Source organism: Phragmites australis, chromosome 13 (assembly GCF_958298935.1).
Source record: "Phragmites australis chromosome 13, lpPhrAust1.1, whole genome shotgun sequence".
Taxonomy (NCBI): Eukaryota; Viridiplantae; Streptophyta; class Magnoliopsida; order Poales; family Poaceae; genus Phragmites; species Phragmites australis.
Window position 1 is genome coordinate 3,808,254 of NC_084933.1, and position 18,109 is coordinate 3,826,362.

The 18,109-nt window shown below is 37.7% G+C and overlaps 1 protein-coding gene across 1 annotated transcript; it reads left to right on the forward strand.

The window, feature by feature from the left end:
* Positions 1–1,886: 1,886 nt before the first annotated feature.
* On the forward strand, positions 1,887–2,356 carry LOC133888401 (uncharacterized). Its single transcript, XM_062328623.1, has one exon. The coding sequence runs from the start codon at positions 1,943–1,945 to the stop codon at positions 2,354–2,356; it is 414 nt and encodes a 137-aa protein (XP_062184607.1). The 5' UTR covers positions 1,887–1,942.
* Positions 2,357–18,109: the final 15,753 nt, after the last annotated feature.

Sequence of the window (18,109 nt, forward strand, 5' to 3'; positions counted from 1 at the left end):
CCACCACGCCTCCAACGAAACCCCTCGAGCTCGAGCCCCGCGGAGCAAGGAGGAAGGTCCAGCTGCCCTCGCTGGCTGAATCGACGCGCTTCCCCACTGGTTTTGAGCTCATGTCGCCATCCTTTTTATCTGTGGCGGCCTCTTCTCCACCCCATCATCGCGCCATCTCTTCGTGGCTCTATCTTTCGAATGCGCAGCACGGTGAGCTTCCGCATGCCCCCTCTACCTTTCGCGCATGTCAATTTGGGCTTAGCCCGTGGCCGATGCGCCTCTCGTGCGAGCATGCACCGCCATCCGCCTAGTCACGTATCCGACCAAGCTGCATCCGGGCTCATTGGCCAATAGGTGTGCCATTGGATACGCATACTCCAGTAGATGCCATAGGTACCTTCGGCCAGGCCGATTGGGTTGCCGTTTCCCACCGGTGCGTCAGACCGTTGCGCCACTGTGCTGTCGTCCACTTGTGCCCTAGATGGGTTCTTCGTGTCGCGCTTGTTCTATTGGTGTCCTCGGCCGGCCAAAACCCGCCACCGTTCGTCGTCGGTGTGATAGCTTGTACGCTGACGAGGTGCTAGCCATGGCCTCCAAGCCGTTTGACCACAGGCAAAGCGCTCGGGCCCGCTGTCAGCTGCCGTGGCTAGCCTCGCCCTGGGTGTAAAAGGTATTTAGGGCTTCTTAATTCGGTTAAATAGGAGAAATGCAAAAATTGATTTATTGTTCAATCGATAATTTGGAAAATGCATGGAAAATTGAATATTGCTCCAAAAATTGTGAAACCAATTTTATTGGCTTTGTATTATCATACTCTTCTTCATGTTAAAAATACTAAGAACTATGAAATATGTACGGAGATTTATTTAATTAATAAAATATGTTTTAAGATTCATTAATCCATAATTAATTATTGGTAAATCCATAATTAACCAAAATTGATGAAAATGATTTTGTTAATCTTCATGTTTTATGTCATGTTCATTAAAAATATTTACCCTCATGCTAAGCATAATTTACTTTCTAATTAAAATTAAGCTTTGTTTAAGCTTAATTAATTCAAAAAATTAGTAAATGATTAAACACTAATCTCACTTAAGAAATCATTAATGCTTTAACACTCGTGCCATCATGCATTGCATCTCCACTTTGTTCATACACTACAGAGTATCCTTCATGGTATGTCATCATACTCATTACGATACATTGTCATCTGTATTTAGAAAACGACACTTCGGAGTGTCGCGTGGTTGAAATCACAAACGATCAATCAGAGTTCTGCGAGTGTTACGTAGGAAGCATCAGGTAAGCACCATGCAAACATTTATCATATCTCTCCTATCTTTTGGTGAATAGTTGGTCAATCTGTTAGATTTTGCTATATATCGTAGATGCATGTGACAAGGAGTCGATGTCAGAAATTGGGTAGAACATATTTGTTGCATCATACCTGCTCTGATAAAATTATTAATCTTGAACCTTGTAGCATGGGTATAGCGTATCATAGTCCAACTTAAAAGTTACCTACTGCTATGCAGGTTTGGAGGGTAACATATCAAAAGGCTGATGGGACTTGGTCTGTTCCAAGTGGTGAAGAAACATTGGTACGCCTCTTCTGCTACTTTTTATTGGAGTACTAGCTATTGATTTGGTTGCTGATGCTACTGTATTTGTGATCTTTGTGTTGTGTAAAGTATCCCAAAATTCGGATATGCTCTTTGTTCTTTGAAATGATTGATTTCTGCCTATCAATTTGGATATCAGGGCTTCCTTTCTTTTCGAATCAGTGGTCAGAACTATTGTTCTAAAATGGAGATGGAATTTCCAAATATTCTTTTAATATTTTGTAGCACAGACTACATACTTACCTTGTTTATATCATAAATTGCTGACTAAACTACATGAAGTTGCACAGACACATGAAGAACAAATTTCTTCTGCCCATGTGCCTATGGTTGAGCACTTTGCACTAGTCCTTGGCAGAAAACCAAACCATTCACGTGGTGTTGGTATTCGTGCTGTCAACCGAGTGGGTGAAGAAATGATCAAATTACGTGAGCAAATCGAGGCTTTGGACCAGCGTGCAGCTGCTGCTCAAGAGCGTGCCGAGGTTGCTGAGCAACGTGCTCAGGCTGCTGAACAATGTGCACAGGTCATGGAAGCCCAAGTCTGCGCAATGGTTCAATCAAATGCACAATTACAAGAAGAGCAGCAGTCCCAGCGTGATGAGCTGAATTCTTTGCGAGATACCCAAAGTGGAGAGGTTGCACGTCTAGTAAGGCAGCAACTTGATCAACAAATGGCTGATTTTCTTACACGCATAAATTCATTTTTGCAGCCTTCATCGAATGGACAAATCAGCTAAGTATGATTTATGTACATGACTTTAATTTATACTATTATATAGTTTCTCTTCCTATAATTGCATACTGAACAATGTGTATTGTATTGTTTTACAGGGCAATGCGGATAGCCAAGGGTAGTACTCATGAAGTCCATGCATCAATTTGATATCCAAGAGACGTGCTGTGCACATTTAGTTTAGAGTTTATTGAATTTTCATCGGTGGTTTTAGTCATCATTTCGAGCTTTTAAAATACGTGTCTTGAGAGTTATTTTGAGGGTTGTTAGTGTTACAGTCCATTTTTCAAATGGATCAATCTATCTCAGCATGAGACTTATTTATTAGAAGTCTGTTTTTCTTCAACTTTATGTATCGCTTGATTGCAAAATGTGTTATGGCACGTGGTGCACATTTGTAAGAATGATATTGTCATAGAGTATTTTTGTTACGCTATTTTTGTCTGTGATATGAATAATTACGATAAATTGTTTGTCATAAGTAGGTAATAACTATATTAGTGATAAAATCTCTAGTCTCAAAAAATATTCCACACTAATGCAATTCTTACCTTGTGACAACAATTGTCATAACAAAAATTATTTTTGTCACAAATAACTTAGTGTTCCTGTGATGAAATTATCCTCACATCACATCTCTTTAATTGCCACAAATAGTTGTCTATGTGTGACAGGAAATATTGCCACAATAAACTCATATAGCGAAGAAATTGTTGTCATTAATATTTACTTTGTAGTAACCATATATGTCATCACTATTACTATAATAATTGTGACGATTAAATTGTGATAAATAACGTGATGCCGTGAGAACTGCTATCATCACTAATAAAAATATAAGTGATGACAAGTTTTGCCACTAAAATTATCATAAGTGACGGCAACTTTCATCACTAATCTATATGATTTTGTTACCACAAATGTCGTCACTGATAAAAATATAAGTGATGACAAGTTTTGCCACTAAAATCTTCATAAGTGATGGCAACTTTCATCACTAATTTATACGATTTTGTTACCAAAAATATCGTCACTAATAAAAATATAAGTGATGACAAGTTTTGCCACTAAAATCATCACAAGTGATGGAAACTTTCATCACTAATATATACGATTTTGTTACCACGAATATCGTCACAAATGGATAGACCAGTAGTGAGAGTTCCATTCATCACTAATGAGCACAGTTATTTGTATGGAATAAAAAATCATCACTATATTATTTGTGACTTGAGTATTTGTGGCGACTAGTGGCGAACGAAAATATCGTCACAAACACTGCTTTGTGACAAAAAAAGCCTTTTGTGATGAATATTTTCGCCACAAAACCCTTAACCCTTGTAGTGCCTAGTGCGATCGTTCAAGACACACTCATATCGATGCCCAATATTCTGAAATTGCACCGCCTCCTCCCAGTTAGGATCGAATCTCACTTCATATAGGGTATAAACACATCCTTTAGCGAGTAAAGAATTGAATCTTTCAACGTTGTTGTTCGATGCAATTGCTTCTTTTTTGGACCCCTTTAAAATTTAATAACAACCAATGTTATGTAGTGATGAAATTTTCTTATAACACGATTGTTATTCTCTATCCATTAATTAATACAAGCAACTTACACAGGTATCCATGAGGATAAAGTGTTGGCTATCACGATGACGAGGCTGGACCGGGAACTTGACATGTATCATAACAATGACACTCCATGATGTCTCCAAGTCCAAAATTTCAATGTCATCGAATAATTTGAATCTATATCATAAAAAATATTTTATCTTTATTTCTTAACAAATCATTTTAGTTTAAATTTGACAGGTGAATTTGAACTCACCTAGAAACCACTGGGCGGTGGGAGAAGTCTGCGTAAGTTCTCTTTCGGGTAACATTAATTGGCGCCATTGAGCTAGCAGCACAAGGTGATGGTTCAGGAAAGTGAAACCTTTGTTAAAATATATTTGGTTGGAAGCAAAGTCTCAACATCTCTCTAAAAAACCAACTGACACACATTGTACATATGTTTTCCAATTTTTGTTCTTGTTTTCAGATTGTTTTAGTACAGCAAAATTGATTGAACTGCTCATATAGAAAAGTTGCAAGTACAATCTTGATGTGTGCATCAAGAGAGATCCCAGATGCGATTTGTACTGTTCTCAGATTGAATACCTATGGCAACATACTGTTTATTTGAAACTCTATTTTGTTATAGTGATCCACAAGGAAAACTTGCAAAGAGTCATTCGTATGCCATTGCTGTACATATGTGTTTTCAAAATTGATTGGCTTATGTACCCAATGCTTTGTTACTCATGGGTGATGCAAAAACATTTGTTCTTCCTGTAACATTGTATTCAGTTTATCACCATAGGCTGATAAACCAAAGTGTCAAAAATGATTCACACATAAATTGTCTGTTCATTATTATAGATTTCTCATTTTCTTTATTGCCACGCCTAAATTTAGTGTGCCGAAAATGGAATACACATAAATTGTTAGTTCATCATTGTAGTTTGTGCCGGAAATGGAATGCACATAAATCAGGTAGTAGTTGTTTGTGTTAACACAATATTTCCTATTTCGTGTACAAGGATTTGATAAGTACAATGTTTCTTGTACAGTATAGTCAAAGTTTCATTGCTCTTCTTAATAATGGATACAACCTACTTCTGGAGGTGTTAGTACAAGAATGAAGTCTGTTTCTTCTGCAGTATATGAAAGCTCTGCATACTCACTCTGTTTAAGTTAGCTAATTTAAAATTCTTTCATGATGTGGATACTATTTTCAAAGTTTAATTTATAATCAGTACTACAATCTTTTATGCAAGTTATAAGAAGTTCTTTTGGTAGATGTAGAAGAATATGTATTTTGTTTTTTAGTAGCCAACCACTTGCAATATTCATATTAAAAAAACTCCCTGGATCTTTTAGTTCTTTATGTGCTTTTGTTTTGCACTTTTAAGTTTTAACTGTCATACTATTGCTTCCTCTAACACTTTATCAGTTTTCTGGTTATGCCGATTTTCTTTTAAATTGGTAGGCACTGGATACCTTGAACTTAGCATTTTTTTCTTCTATTTATCTTGTAATCACGATCCTTACAAAAACAGTGATGAGTTGAACTATGTTAAGGTAAAATCGATTTTACACGTTTGGTTAATTAGCTTGGAGTCACTATATATACATGGCCCGAGTCTGCACATTATTCTGCCTAATGGAAAGTTGAGGGCTGGGTTGGTCAAACCGTAAGTAGTACTGCTTTGGATTATGCCACCTATCCAAAAGTATTATGATTTTATCATTTTCTAAATCATACCTCATTCTATTGAATTGTGTTAACAAATTTTCTATATATCCTATTTCATGAAAGAGTAGCTCAGAAAGCTTAACAGCAAGGACTCAATTTTTTATGCCGCCCCAAAATTACTAAGCGATGTGCCTAATCCTCTCATAATGTTATTTCTAACAAATGCCAGCACTAAGGTAGCATTCAGTTCCCTTAGAACTTATATGTTCTTACCCCTTTTTTATTTATCCAATAGCTCATTTGAGCTGATCTCTCTTATTCTGTCATATTTTGGTCTACAGATTTTGGTAAGACACAATTTAAACTTAGCACACTTTCTTTTTTTTATTTTCGGGTCGTTGCCTTATATATATAACCACATTCTTATATGCTAGCTGTTACAACATTCTCACTTTTTTTTTTGATCTCAATGACTATTTATGCGATCGGAAAGTGAATGAGATATGAAAAATAGGCGGATGACTTGAGGATAAGGCAAGATGTTTCCCTGAGCAATAAGCTGCAGATCACCCCTTTTTGGGGGGAAAGCTGGTGGCACTTTTGGTGTATTAATTCTTTCGACGGGGTGGCCTTGCCTTGGTACTTCTCAGCTCTGCAAAGTTCACCTGCCTAGGTGATGGTACCTAGGTAGGTCATAGAAGGGACCATATACCTTGTCAAAATCCTACAAATCATGGTTGAACCTTAGTAGTGTATTCATTCTGACAATTTTGATTGAGGATATTTCATCTGCCATTCTTTCATTGTATAAATTTCTTTAGCTTAAGTCAGATGTCAAAGATGATTTGTCATATCACAGCGGTATGTTCTGCATTAGTTTAACATATGCATTGAAGTGAATGGTTTCACTGTTCCAAGTTATATGATTAGGGGATAAGAATCAATTTAGCCCTTGGTTGAATCTTTGTTTTGATTTTTTCATTTGATTGTCATCTGAGTTGAGATACCTACAGAACTGCTTAATGTAGTGACGGCTTCAGTAACTAGCACTTCTCTGTGGACAATTTAGCTTACCAAGTGACTTCGGTTTGGTTTCTAATCGTATCAAACGATCTCTGTCAATTGTCTTGATGTTGAAAAGTTCGCTAAATTTTGTTTTTTTTTTGTTGGCTCTATTGGATAGCTTCAGGGTTGAAACTGAACTACTTAGTAGCATTCATTTTAGGGATCCTAATAGCAATTCATTTGAGGGTATCCTTTGGATGATATTTGTTTGCATGTATAGAATATAAATGGAAATTAATCTCACGTTTGGGTTCGACAAAATGTTGGAATGCTTCACATGTTCCATTTTTGCAAATTCAAATATTCGACACATGGTTAGTATGCAAAATATGATTATTTTGAAGAGATTATGTATTTTTATTGCAACGCACGGGTACCTAATAAGACTAAATTATTTTTGTTTTTCAATTTTCATTTGTCAACTTATTCAACAAAAAAATTTTGTTGAATAAGTTGACAGATGGTAGGTCCTGATGATCAAGTGATTGAATAATATGACAAAAGGTCATAGCACCCATGACTTACAAATGAATTATTCATTTGTACGCAAATCAGAAAATACAATGACGACAAGTCCTAGTTGGTATATTCCATCTAATAGAATGCTTATGTTTTGAAACAAATATAGGTTAAAATCTCAAAACAATTACAAAAATATGATCAATTCAAAAGTCCTCAACCTAAACATGTTAACCCAATTCTAAGCATAGCAAGGAGGAAGAACAAGAAATGTAACATCATATCATCCTCCTTTTGATGCTAACTAAGATAGGCAACAATTCACACTATTCTACTTTGAGATTACTAATGATATATAATCAGCTAAATGTAAAAAATTTGACTCACCTTTTGAGCTCAATGGTTCACGACAAAGTAGGGAAAGAGCACATTAGCAGACATGCATATCACCTAGGAATAAGATGAAATATCAAATCAAGTAGCCATGAATGGTCCTCAAGCTATCCAGATACATACATGCATGTCTAATAGAATGCTTTTGTTTTGTAATTGTTTCGAGATTTTATTAGACATTCAAGCTATCCAGATTTTTGAAGGGGCACTTGCATGTAAAATGAACATTGACATCAATTAAAAGCTCACATTCTTATACAGTGTTCTTACATGGATATGAAAACCTGCAATTTGGTGGCCAAAGTGTTCTTACAAATTCATTATTTGATTTGCGCCTCGCAAATTTCGAACACAATACTGAATGAAACTATGTACAAAATTAAAGCATTAACTACTTGCTTGTTATATGTGGATGAAGCTAAAATGATTCACTCCAACTGGACGGAGAACATGAATCAGAATACGAGACGGAAAATTCAATGACCTTAATACAATCCAGTTTCTCTTATTATTGGACATTATGATTGTTCAGAGTTAAGAAATTTAGATGAACATAGTTCAGAGTGAAGCATGGATGTGCTAAAAAAATTATAGCTTGAGAGATGAAGCAGAACATTAAGTTCATGTCTTTCAATGAAAACATGCAGGAGAGTTGACAGCTACCATACCCATTCAGATGTTTAATGAACTTTTACAAAAAGAAAAAAGATATTTTTCTACGAATCCAGCACGTTCATGTCTCTATTCCGCAACAAAAACCAAATTGGAGTGGCACCAAAATCCATTAGAAATATAGTAGTACCAATTACTCCCATCTCATGACTGAAAAAATGAAATTAAACCATAGAAAGTATGAAGTGCTAACCAATGGTTATAACTGAAAATCAATCAGACTGCATGAAGACCCTATAAATCTAATGTTACAAGCATCAGCACTTGATAATAGTGTAATCCAACTCTAGCTCCTAGGCCTAGATAGTCTTTAGTCAAGCATCAATGCTCTAGCTAGAAAAGTTCTTGATATTTAATGCCAAATACAGAAGGGAGAAAACAAAGGAGCAAGCAATCGTACCAGAACATAGAGATTGACTTGTAATCTTGCGAGCCAGTAAGCAAGCGACGAAGGCTCCCAACTTGGTGGTGACTGGAAAGAGAGCATGGACTCCCCAACTCGGTTGCTACCCTTCTCCCCTCCTCCTCCTCGGTGACCCTTCTCTACTCCCCGGCGACCTACCCTCCACGACCAGTAGTAGAGTGGAAGCAGGTGTAAGAGAGAGGACCGTGGCATAGAATGGAAGGAGCGGGCAAACCTTCTTTTACTGCATAGGGTTCGGCGGTTGCCACGAAGACAAGCAATTGCTGCAGGAGCTGGAGACGTGCTGTGTGCATGGCGGTTATTGACCATACAACTCTCCTAGTCAAGTTTCCTGGGCAACCATCTGCTCGCCTTGGACCGCCCCGCCGTCGCCGGCGTTTAGCACCACCAGTGGAACACCGGCGTTGCGAGGGGGAGAAGGAGGGCATGGATCGACGTGGCGGCGGCCATGGCATGGGAGATCGCGGTAGTTGTGGCGGCAGCCATGGCGTGGGAGAGTGCGGCGGCCATGGCGGCGTGCGTGGGAGCTGCAGCCGGAAGGGGACGTGGGCGACGTGCGTGGGAGCTGCAGAGGACGCGGGGCGGTTGTGGCGCCTTTGTGGGAGGGCTGGCAGGCGGCTGTGGCACGAGGGGATCGGTGGCTCTTGCGTGAGAGGGTTGGCGGACGGCTGCGGCTTAGGGGGCTCGGAGGACTCGGAGTGGTGGTGTGGTGGGTTGGGCCCGACGACCCAGTTTCAAAAAATTTGGCCCGACGACGTGTGATGACGAGGGGCGCTTTATGTTTGCTCGCGACGCGCGACGCACGACAAAAGTCGTGGTTTAAAGGAGTAGAGACTGTGTGTTTCGGAATAAGCTAGCTCATTAATGTTTAGAGAGCCCAAATACATGTTTGTTTAGCCTGATTTTACATAGCTTATATACTAGCTCAAGTTAGGATTTAAGATTTGTTGCACTGGGTTCTTGACTTCTTTGTGAATGTTGTGAATCAGTATTGTAATCATTCACTTAGTCACTTTTGGAACCAATAAAAGTAGGCAATAAGGTGAACTTGTGAAGGGACTCTATGCATATAAATCATAATTTTCAGATTATTTATGCAACTGTGCTATACTGCTGATTGCAAATTTTTTTGCCTATGATCTCCCTCTCTTCTGCTTCAATAATCCCTCAATAATTTCTCCTTCACACTTCTCCCTCTCTCTACTGCTTTCTAATTTGCTCCTCAGATGTTAAGATTGCTACATCAATGACATCTAATTTCGTCTTAAATCATATTCTTCTTATTCTAAGTGAACGGTACAACTTTCGTGGATTTGTGTGCCTAGGATAGCTGATGACACGAAGGTTATTTTGATCAGCAAGCTGCTGGAAAACACGTGGACTGCAATATCACTGGAGAATTTTGGTTGTAATCTGGGCGAGTGCTATGAGTCCGATCTTTACTCCTTTTTTATTCATACCAAATTTAAGAGGTTGTTCTTGCTCTGAACTTCTAACTCTCCTCCTGGACACTGCTCTAATGTAGGAATGCAGAACACATGCACTTGATATTATGTTAAGACCATGTTTGCAAAATACAACTTCAACTGATTGCAGAGAAGTTAATTTTGACATAGAAGCGGTCCTGGAAAATTTGGACGTGAATATTATTACGATATTTTTTGCAGGACCTTTACCAAGGTAATCTTAAATATTTTCTTCAGATCAAAACTGTGAGGTATAGCAGACAATATGGGGATGTTCTTGTTATAAACTTTTAGTTCTTCTTCCGAGCACTGTTGCGTATGCATACAGACTTAAGCTTGCACTCATTATTTTCTCATACATAATGAATCTAAGGACTTAAAAACTATTAAAAGTTATTGATTTCTCCTAAACCCAATGATGACTATTTGGATGGGGTACATGGTTTTCTTAAGCTTGCATACTAAGATGTCTTATTTGTTGATCCTGTCAGATAGCACATGTGGCGTCGATATTGAATTACTTATAAGGAAATTATCATGCAAATTTTGTCCATCATCTTGTTGCACGGAAATATTTTTCGTCCTATTATTTGAATCGTATATCATCATTTATAAGAAAATGTAATATCTCGATACTAGAGTAAGATATTACCGTGCTTAAATGACATAAACTTGATTGCCGATAGGCATAGTCGCACTTGCTATTTCAGATTTAGATGTGCAGTTTGTAGACAATTTGTTGTTAAGATAAAAATAATTGCATGGATTTATTTAATTATGTTATACTATGCGCACACTGGCGAAATATATTTGCATTTGTGGTATCACAGCTATAGTTACGTTGATGATTATTCCCTTGTTTTGCTTTATGTGTTTGTTGAAACTTGAAATGGCACAACAATCTCCGTTACAAATTCGAATGGCTAGCATTTGAACTAATGAAGTACTATTATTTTTGGTTTATAGTTAACGAATGGACTTAAAAGCTATTACGTAGCTGCTTCTTTCTCCTATACCAAGTGATGACTACATAGCTGGGGTAAATAGTTTTCTTGAGTTTGCATATAGGGGAAAAAGTATGATGCCAAGATTCGGTGTCTGTGTATCAAGTGTGTCAATAGATGGTTATAAAAGCGAGACAAAGTGTGTCAACACTTAGTGTGTGATGGAATGCTGCTTGGATATACTATTTGGGGTTCCTATGGGGAAACACCATCATATATCTCTACTAATAAAGAGTCACACAGAACAACCATCATTAATAATATGCACCAGCTAGTCCACGAGGCTTTTGGAATCGTAGACAGTGGACCTCTAACGAATGAACCTGATGCCCCAAATTCTTCTAAAGCTGGATCAGATGCAAAAACACAAGCTTTCTATGATTTGCTTAGAGATGTTGATGAACCGTCATGGAATGGTTGTGAACTATCAAAACTTTCTTTTCTTGTGCTCTTGTTTCATGTAAAGTCCACTAACAAGTGGAGCAATAAATTATTTAAAGATTTGATAGAATTTTTGCAACTAGCGCTCCCAAGCGGCACGATTATACCAAGAACATTTCTAGAGGGTAGGAAGATCATTGGAAAGCTTGGTCTTAGTTATGAGAAAATTCATGTTTGCCCAAATAATTGTCAGCTCTATAGGGAAGACAAGCAAGATGATGACTTATGTTCAAAATATGGAGCTTCAAGGTGGAAAATAAGGCAGATAAAACAACCTTGACAAAGAAGGAAAAAAAAGAAAGGCAACCCCAAATAAGGTATTACGCTACTTTCCAATCAGACCTAGGCTTAAGAGATTTTTTATGCACAAAGAAATAGCTAAGTCATCAAGATGGCATGATGAGGGGCGTATAAAGGATGGGGCATTGCGTCATTCAACTAATTCAGAGGCCTGGAAAGGCGTTGATTCCTGATACCCAAACTTTGCATCAGATCCTCAAAACATGAGATTTGGAATTGCTAGTGATGGGTTTAACCCATTTGGGATGTTGAGTTCAACCTACATTTGCTGGCCCGTTGTCTTAGTACCGTACAACCTTTCTCCATGGTTATGCATGAAAGCTTCTTCTCTTATGTTAACTCTAATAATTTCTGGTCCATCATACCCAGGAAAGGACTACCATATATTTATGGAGCTAATTAATGATGACCTAAATGAGTTGTTTGAGGTTGGTATGCCTACATATGATTCATCTCGAGATGAGGTGTTCCAATTCATGCTATAGCATTGCATATTGTTAGCGACTACCCTAGGCTTGGGATATTAGTAGGGTTCAGCATTAATGGTTAGTTTTGTTGTGTGTTTTGCGATGAAGAAACATGTTCTAAATGCTTGAATCATGGCTACAAGCAATGTTTCATGGGACACCGACGATGTCTACCTGCTGACCATGAGTTCTGCAATGACGCTAACTCATTTGATGGAACTGAAGAGCATCGATCAAAACCTATTACCTATTCCAGAGTATCTATTTTGTATAAGATAAAATCAAATAGTGATTTTGAGAAGTCAAAAACCTGGAAGCATGTTAGTGGCCTATTTTTCTTGCCTTACTGGGACTTCAATTTGCTCCGACACAATCTAGATGTTATGCATATAGAGAAAAATGTTTGTGAAAATATATATGGGACACTTTTAGGATTTGAGGGAAAAACGAAGGACAATCTACAAGCACAGCAAGATTTGCAAGAAATGAACATCAGGTCAGACCAACATCAGCAAAAAGGGGCTAATAATAAGTACTATTAGTCTAAAGAAGAGAAGCAACAGTTTTGTAAAGTCCTTCATGATATAAAAGCTCCAGATGGCTATTCTAGTAACATCTCCATATGTGTAAATGTTGCTCAAGGGAAAATTTCAAGCCTAGAAAGTCATGACTGCCATATTCTAATGCAACAACTTCTACCACTTGCTTTGCGAGGTGTTTTGCCCGAAAATGTTACATCTGTCCTATTTGATATATGTCGATATTTTAGAGAAATAAGGGCAAAAGTTCTCTACATAGATGAATGAATTATAATGACATTATGTCAAATGGAGATGATATTTCCGCCTGGATTCTTTACTGGTATAGTGCATCTGGTTATTCACTTAGCAACTAAGGCAAAAATAGGCGGTCCTGTCTGTTACCGGTCCATGTATTTTGCGGAAAGGTATGTTTTGCCTTACAAAATGTAGAGCTATGTTTTTTTTATCTATTACAGTACATTATGGTTTAACGTGTTCTTTTTGCAATGTTGATCTATGCAGGTATCTGGGTGAGTTGAAGTCATATGTGTGTAATAAAGCTCATCCCGAGGGATGTATTGCTGAAGCATTTTTGGCAAAAGAGTGCATGACACTTTGTTCAAGATTTCTTAAAGGTTTTTAGACCATCCACAATAGGCTTTCATGGAATGATGATAATGATGAGTCACTTGAATGTTGTAATGGACAGGGATCAACTCTTTTTCCTCATTTGGGAAAGCCACTTGGAAAGCCAAGTAGTTATGTTATAAGAGGCTTGGCTAAAGTACAAGCATATAGATATGTGCTATTTAATTGTACGGATGCCATTGTGCATCTTCGGTAATATCACAAACTCATAAAAAAAATTCAACTTTTTGATGACATCAATTTTTTTTATAAGATACATTACAGAGCTCATGCGGAAGACACCACTGCTAAGCACAATGGGCATCAAGATAGCCATAAAGTTGAGCAAATCCAAAATGAGAAGGTCCATGAATGGTTTAGAGGTCATGTAAGTGCCATATGTCACATCCTTTCCATGTATCTTTCAAGTATCCGCCTAAATTTGTTATACCTGTATAGATAATGCAGTTGGAGAGGGAAAATAGAATTCACAGTATTAAAGATAGTATTATATGGCTAGCTCGTGGCCCAGTTGAAGCAGCAAAAAGATATCGTGCTTTCAACAGTTGAGGCTTCCGTTTTAGGCCAAAACTGTTGGATGGAGTGACGCAAAATAGAGGAGTAGTGATAACTGCAAAAACATCCATCTATGCTAGTGCAAGTGATGCCAGACCAATTTTAAGTGATGTGACTTACTATTGGAGGATAATCGATATTATTGAGCTCAACTACTCTGGAAAATTTCCAGTGATACATTTTAAATGTGAATGGATTGATGTTCTCTCTGGAAAAGGAATAAAAAAAATACAAGTATGGCTTCACACTTGTCATTTTCTCGCATCTGATACATACAAGAGAAAAGATTGGGCATGAACCTTCCATGCTTCCTAACCAAGCTGATCAGGTCTTTTATGTTGAGGACCTAACAAATCCTAGGTGGTCTGTGGTGATGAAGATGAAACCAAAAGGCACATATGACACTGGCAATGATGAATGGGAAGATGATATCAAAACTGAGCCATTCCATGTCTCACACCTTGGGGAGATGTTCAATAATACAAAGAATAATCAACAATGGGTTAGAACCGATATTGAGGGAACAATAGTGGACGCTAGCATTAATGGATCGATCAATCAACACACAGTTAATGAATTGCAATACAACGACTAATCATTGTAGAAGCTTGTTTTGAATGGTTTGTATTCCTGAGTTTTATCCTATTTTCAGTTATCGTAGTTTCTCTCCTACTTAATGATTTGCAGCAGAACCACAAGCTGATGGTATGTACATCTGCCTTGTAGGTGCTTCCTTAAATGCGGTGCAGATGTTCATGCTGTATTATTCTTGAATAATTGAATTTATCTTTTATGCAGCCCTTCAGTCATTCTGAAAACACATCTCTATCCTAACTAATACAAAATTACATGTCCTGAGCAGATAGACGCATCCAAGTCCACTGCATGCGTAGATTATGCTTGTACCTCACATGGACATAATAAAGTTTGATTCAATCAATCCAGTTTTGAAATGGTGATCATGTACTGTTATAATGTTCAGTATTGCATTTTTGGAAGCTTATGTTTTCCTGTCTTTCTCAAGGTATTGGGTTACTTGATTTTTTTTATTCAATACAACTTACTAAATCTAGTCAGCTGGCACTTCAATTTACCTTTTCAATTTGGTTCTTGTGTGATGATTGAAACTAATGTGTATCTATTTGTATGAGTTATGTAGGCTTCATGATTTCTCAAATTGCTCCTAGGTGTCACCCAACTAATGATACAAACAAGTGGAATTCTAGTTGCGAAAGTTCCTAAACAAGTTAGTGATAATGCTGAAGGCTGGTTTCAAGGCGAGATTCCACGGGAAAAACGTAAACAAAATTTCACTTTGTAACCATGTTGGTTATATTAGACCACAAATAATTTCCTTGCACATTTCAGTTCTTGGCCAACGAACAAAGTTAAAGAAGCACGTTGAAGAATTAAAGGAGTTAACTTGGAAGTACGAAGAGTGATGGAATTTTTGAGGAGGAAGCAAGCTAAAACTGATGCAATTCTTCATCTTATCATGAGCTGATCATAGGTTCTAGCTGATCTTCCTGACTACTTGATAGGACATGAACATAATTATATTTTGTATTGTGGTATTGTTGGATAGATTTTGAATCATGTAGTGTCGTTACTTCTGTGAGAGCATTGCACTCTCTAGATGATGTTATAAAAGCTTCCGACTGATATTGATCTTTAATGAGATGCTTGGTGTAGTGGTTTGTGTGGGATAGCATTTTCTAGCATTAATATTGTGTGCTTTTGTGGTCTTTCATTGAGCAATTCTGTAATGGATGTTCTTGTTATACTCATGACAAAATTGTTTGTCATAAAAAGATATATTTTAGATGATGATTCATTTTAGTCATAAGATAACCTGTCCACTGAACATTGATGTTAAATCTTAGATAAAATGACAAAATCATCCGGTTGTCATGGAACATCAAATCTCTTCTAGTGAGAATGTGGTACTGTTATTGCTTGGGATTGTTCAGGTGAGACCATTTTTGTAGGAGCTGAAAAATTGTATCATCTTAATGATGCTACCCGCTCCCCGATATCACACATATACATGTTTTTCTTAGTATATAAATGTACAAACATTACATTATGTAGGGGAAATAATAAATTACTCTTATTTTTTTTGTCTAACCTACGATATTTAACCCATCTTGTATCAATTACCCTTGTATGCATCAATAAATTACTTATTTATACTAATGTTTATATATAGAAATAATCAACTATGATTCAATTTTATATCCTCATTGGGGACTCGATCCTTGCAAAATTCTCCGTGGGGATGGGGATGGGAGAAAACTTCCCCTAACAGCTAAATGGGGATAGGGATAGGAAAGCATTCCCCGGTGGGGATTGGCCCTGTTGCCATCCCTAGAAACCTATAACATATGCACAGCCGAACCATACTATAGATGCCTATGAAACACCACAACCCAATGTTTTTAGGCCACAACAACTAGTTGATGGAGCATCTACTCAGCCTACGACCGAGCCATATATAGGGCCTGAAAATGTTAAAGAGCAAGTGATTAATACTTTGAGAGAGCAGTTTGGAATAGAGCCCAAAGGTAGAGCACGTGCATATCAAAGAACTTACCCTGATTTCTATGAAAATGTTCAGTATCCTAGAGGGTTTAGTGTGCCTGAATTTATTAAGTTCACTGGAGATGATGGTAGAACCACTTTATAGCATGTTGGTCAATTTATTTTGCAGTGTGGTGAAGCTAGTACTAGCAATGCATTAAAACTGAGATTTTTTTCCTTTATCATTTTTCGGTCCTGCATTTACTTGGTTTACTGCTTTGGCACCTAATTCTATTTATACATGGTCTCAATTAGAACAAAAATACCATGAGTATTTTTATACTAGGGATACGGAGCTTAGATTGCCACATTTAATATCGGTTAAACAAAAACACAATGAGCCTATCACTGATTATATTCGATGGTTTCGATATACAAGGAACAGATGTTTTAATGTGACAATATCTGACAGAGACTTTGTAGATCTAGCTTATTCTGGTTTGCTCTCTCACTTAAAGAAAAGCTAGAGAATCATGATTTCCTAGATGTTAGTCAAGTGTTACAAAGAAACTCTGGCTCAAGAGAGCCATGCTAAGGAGTCTAGGAGTTTTTAGAGGTCAAATTACAAAGTCCGAGTCGATTGTTCTAATGTTCACATACTTGAATATGAATCCGAAACTTCAGATGATGATGATGTTGATGTGTGTGTAGCCGAATGGGATTGGTCTTCTAAGTCTAAACCATTTGTTTGCTCTGCTCTTAAGCCAATACCTCTCAAAAATAAACAAGAAGTCGAATTTAGTTTTGATGTAGCAAAGTGTGATAGAATTTTTTATTACTTGCTGCAAGAAAAACAGATTAAGCTGTAGCATGGTCATGTAATTCCACCACTAGATGAATTAAAGAGATGAGCTTACTGTAAATAGCACAATTCTTATTCTCATGAAACCAACGATTGCATCGACAGATTCAATCGGCCGTGAATGAAGGACGATTGAAATTTGCAGAGATACAAGTAGACAAGCAACCGTTCCCTGTTAATGTGGTCGATTTCCAAGACAAGAGCGTCCTAGTTCGGCCAAATCAAGTCAAATCAACTAAAGAAAAGAATGTAATCGTTGGTGAAGAACCTAAGCTTTTGGGGGAAAACAAAAGCTTGGTAAGAAAAGTGTTACTTGAGAAACTCCTGAAGGTAAAAAAATTAATCAAGATTGTGGTGCACACTTTAGCTACCGAGGGGCATGATCACAATTCTAAGCCAAGGATGATCAAACCAAAAAGCCCAGAAGTTGGCAAGTGGAAGGTTAATGAAGCGAGAAGACATGACAAGGTTGAGAAGATCAAGCTCACCTTTGTGTAGCTTTTGTCTAAATATTTCTCGACCGGGATGAACTCGGAGCCTCTTTCACGCTTCCGACATCACGATTGCTGTGCCAATGGCGTTGGCGGGGTTTGCGCGCCCAGAGTCCTGGCCCCCATGGAATCCTCATCCGCCGGAGGGGGTTGAGGAGGATGCTGGGCAGCTAGACTCTCTGAAGATGTTAGTTTGGTAAGGGTGTCCCAGGTGTTGTCAGAAGAGAT

Bases quoted from the DNA above. Each gene is read 5' to 3' on its own strand.
- LOC133888401 (XM_062328623.1), top strand. From the start codon at position 1,943: ATGGTTGAGCACTTTGCACTAGTCCTTGGCAGAAAACCAAACCATTCA.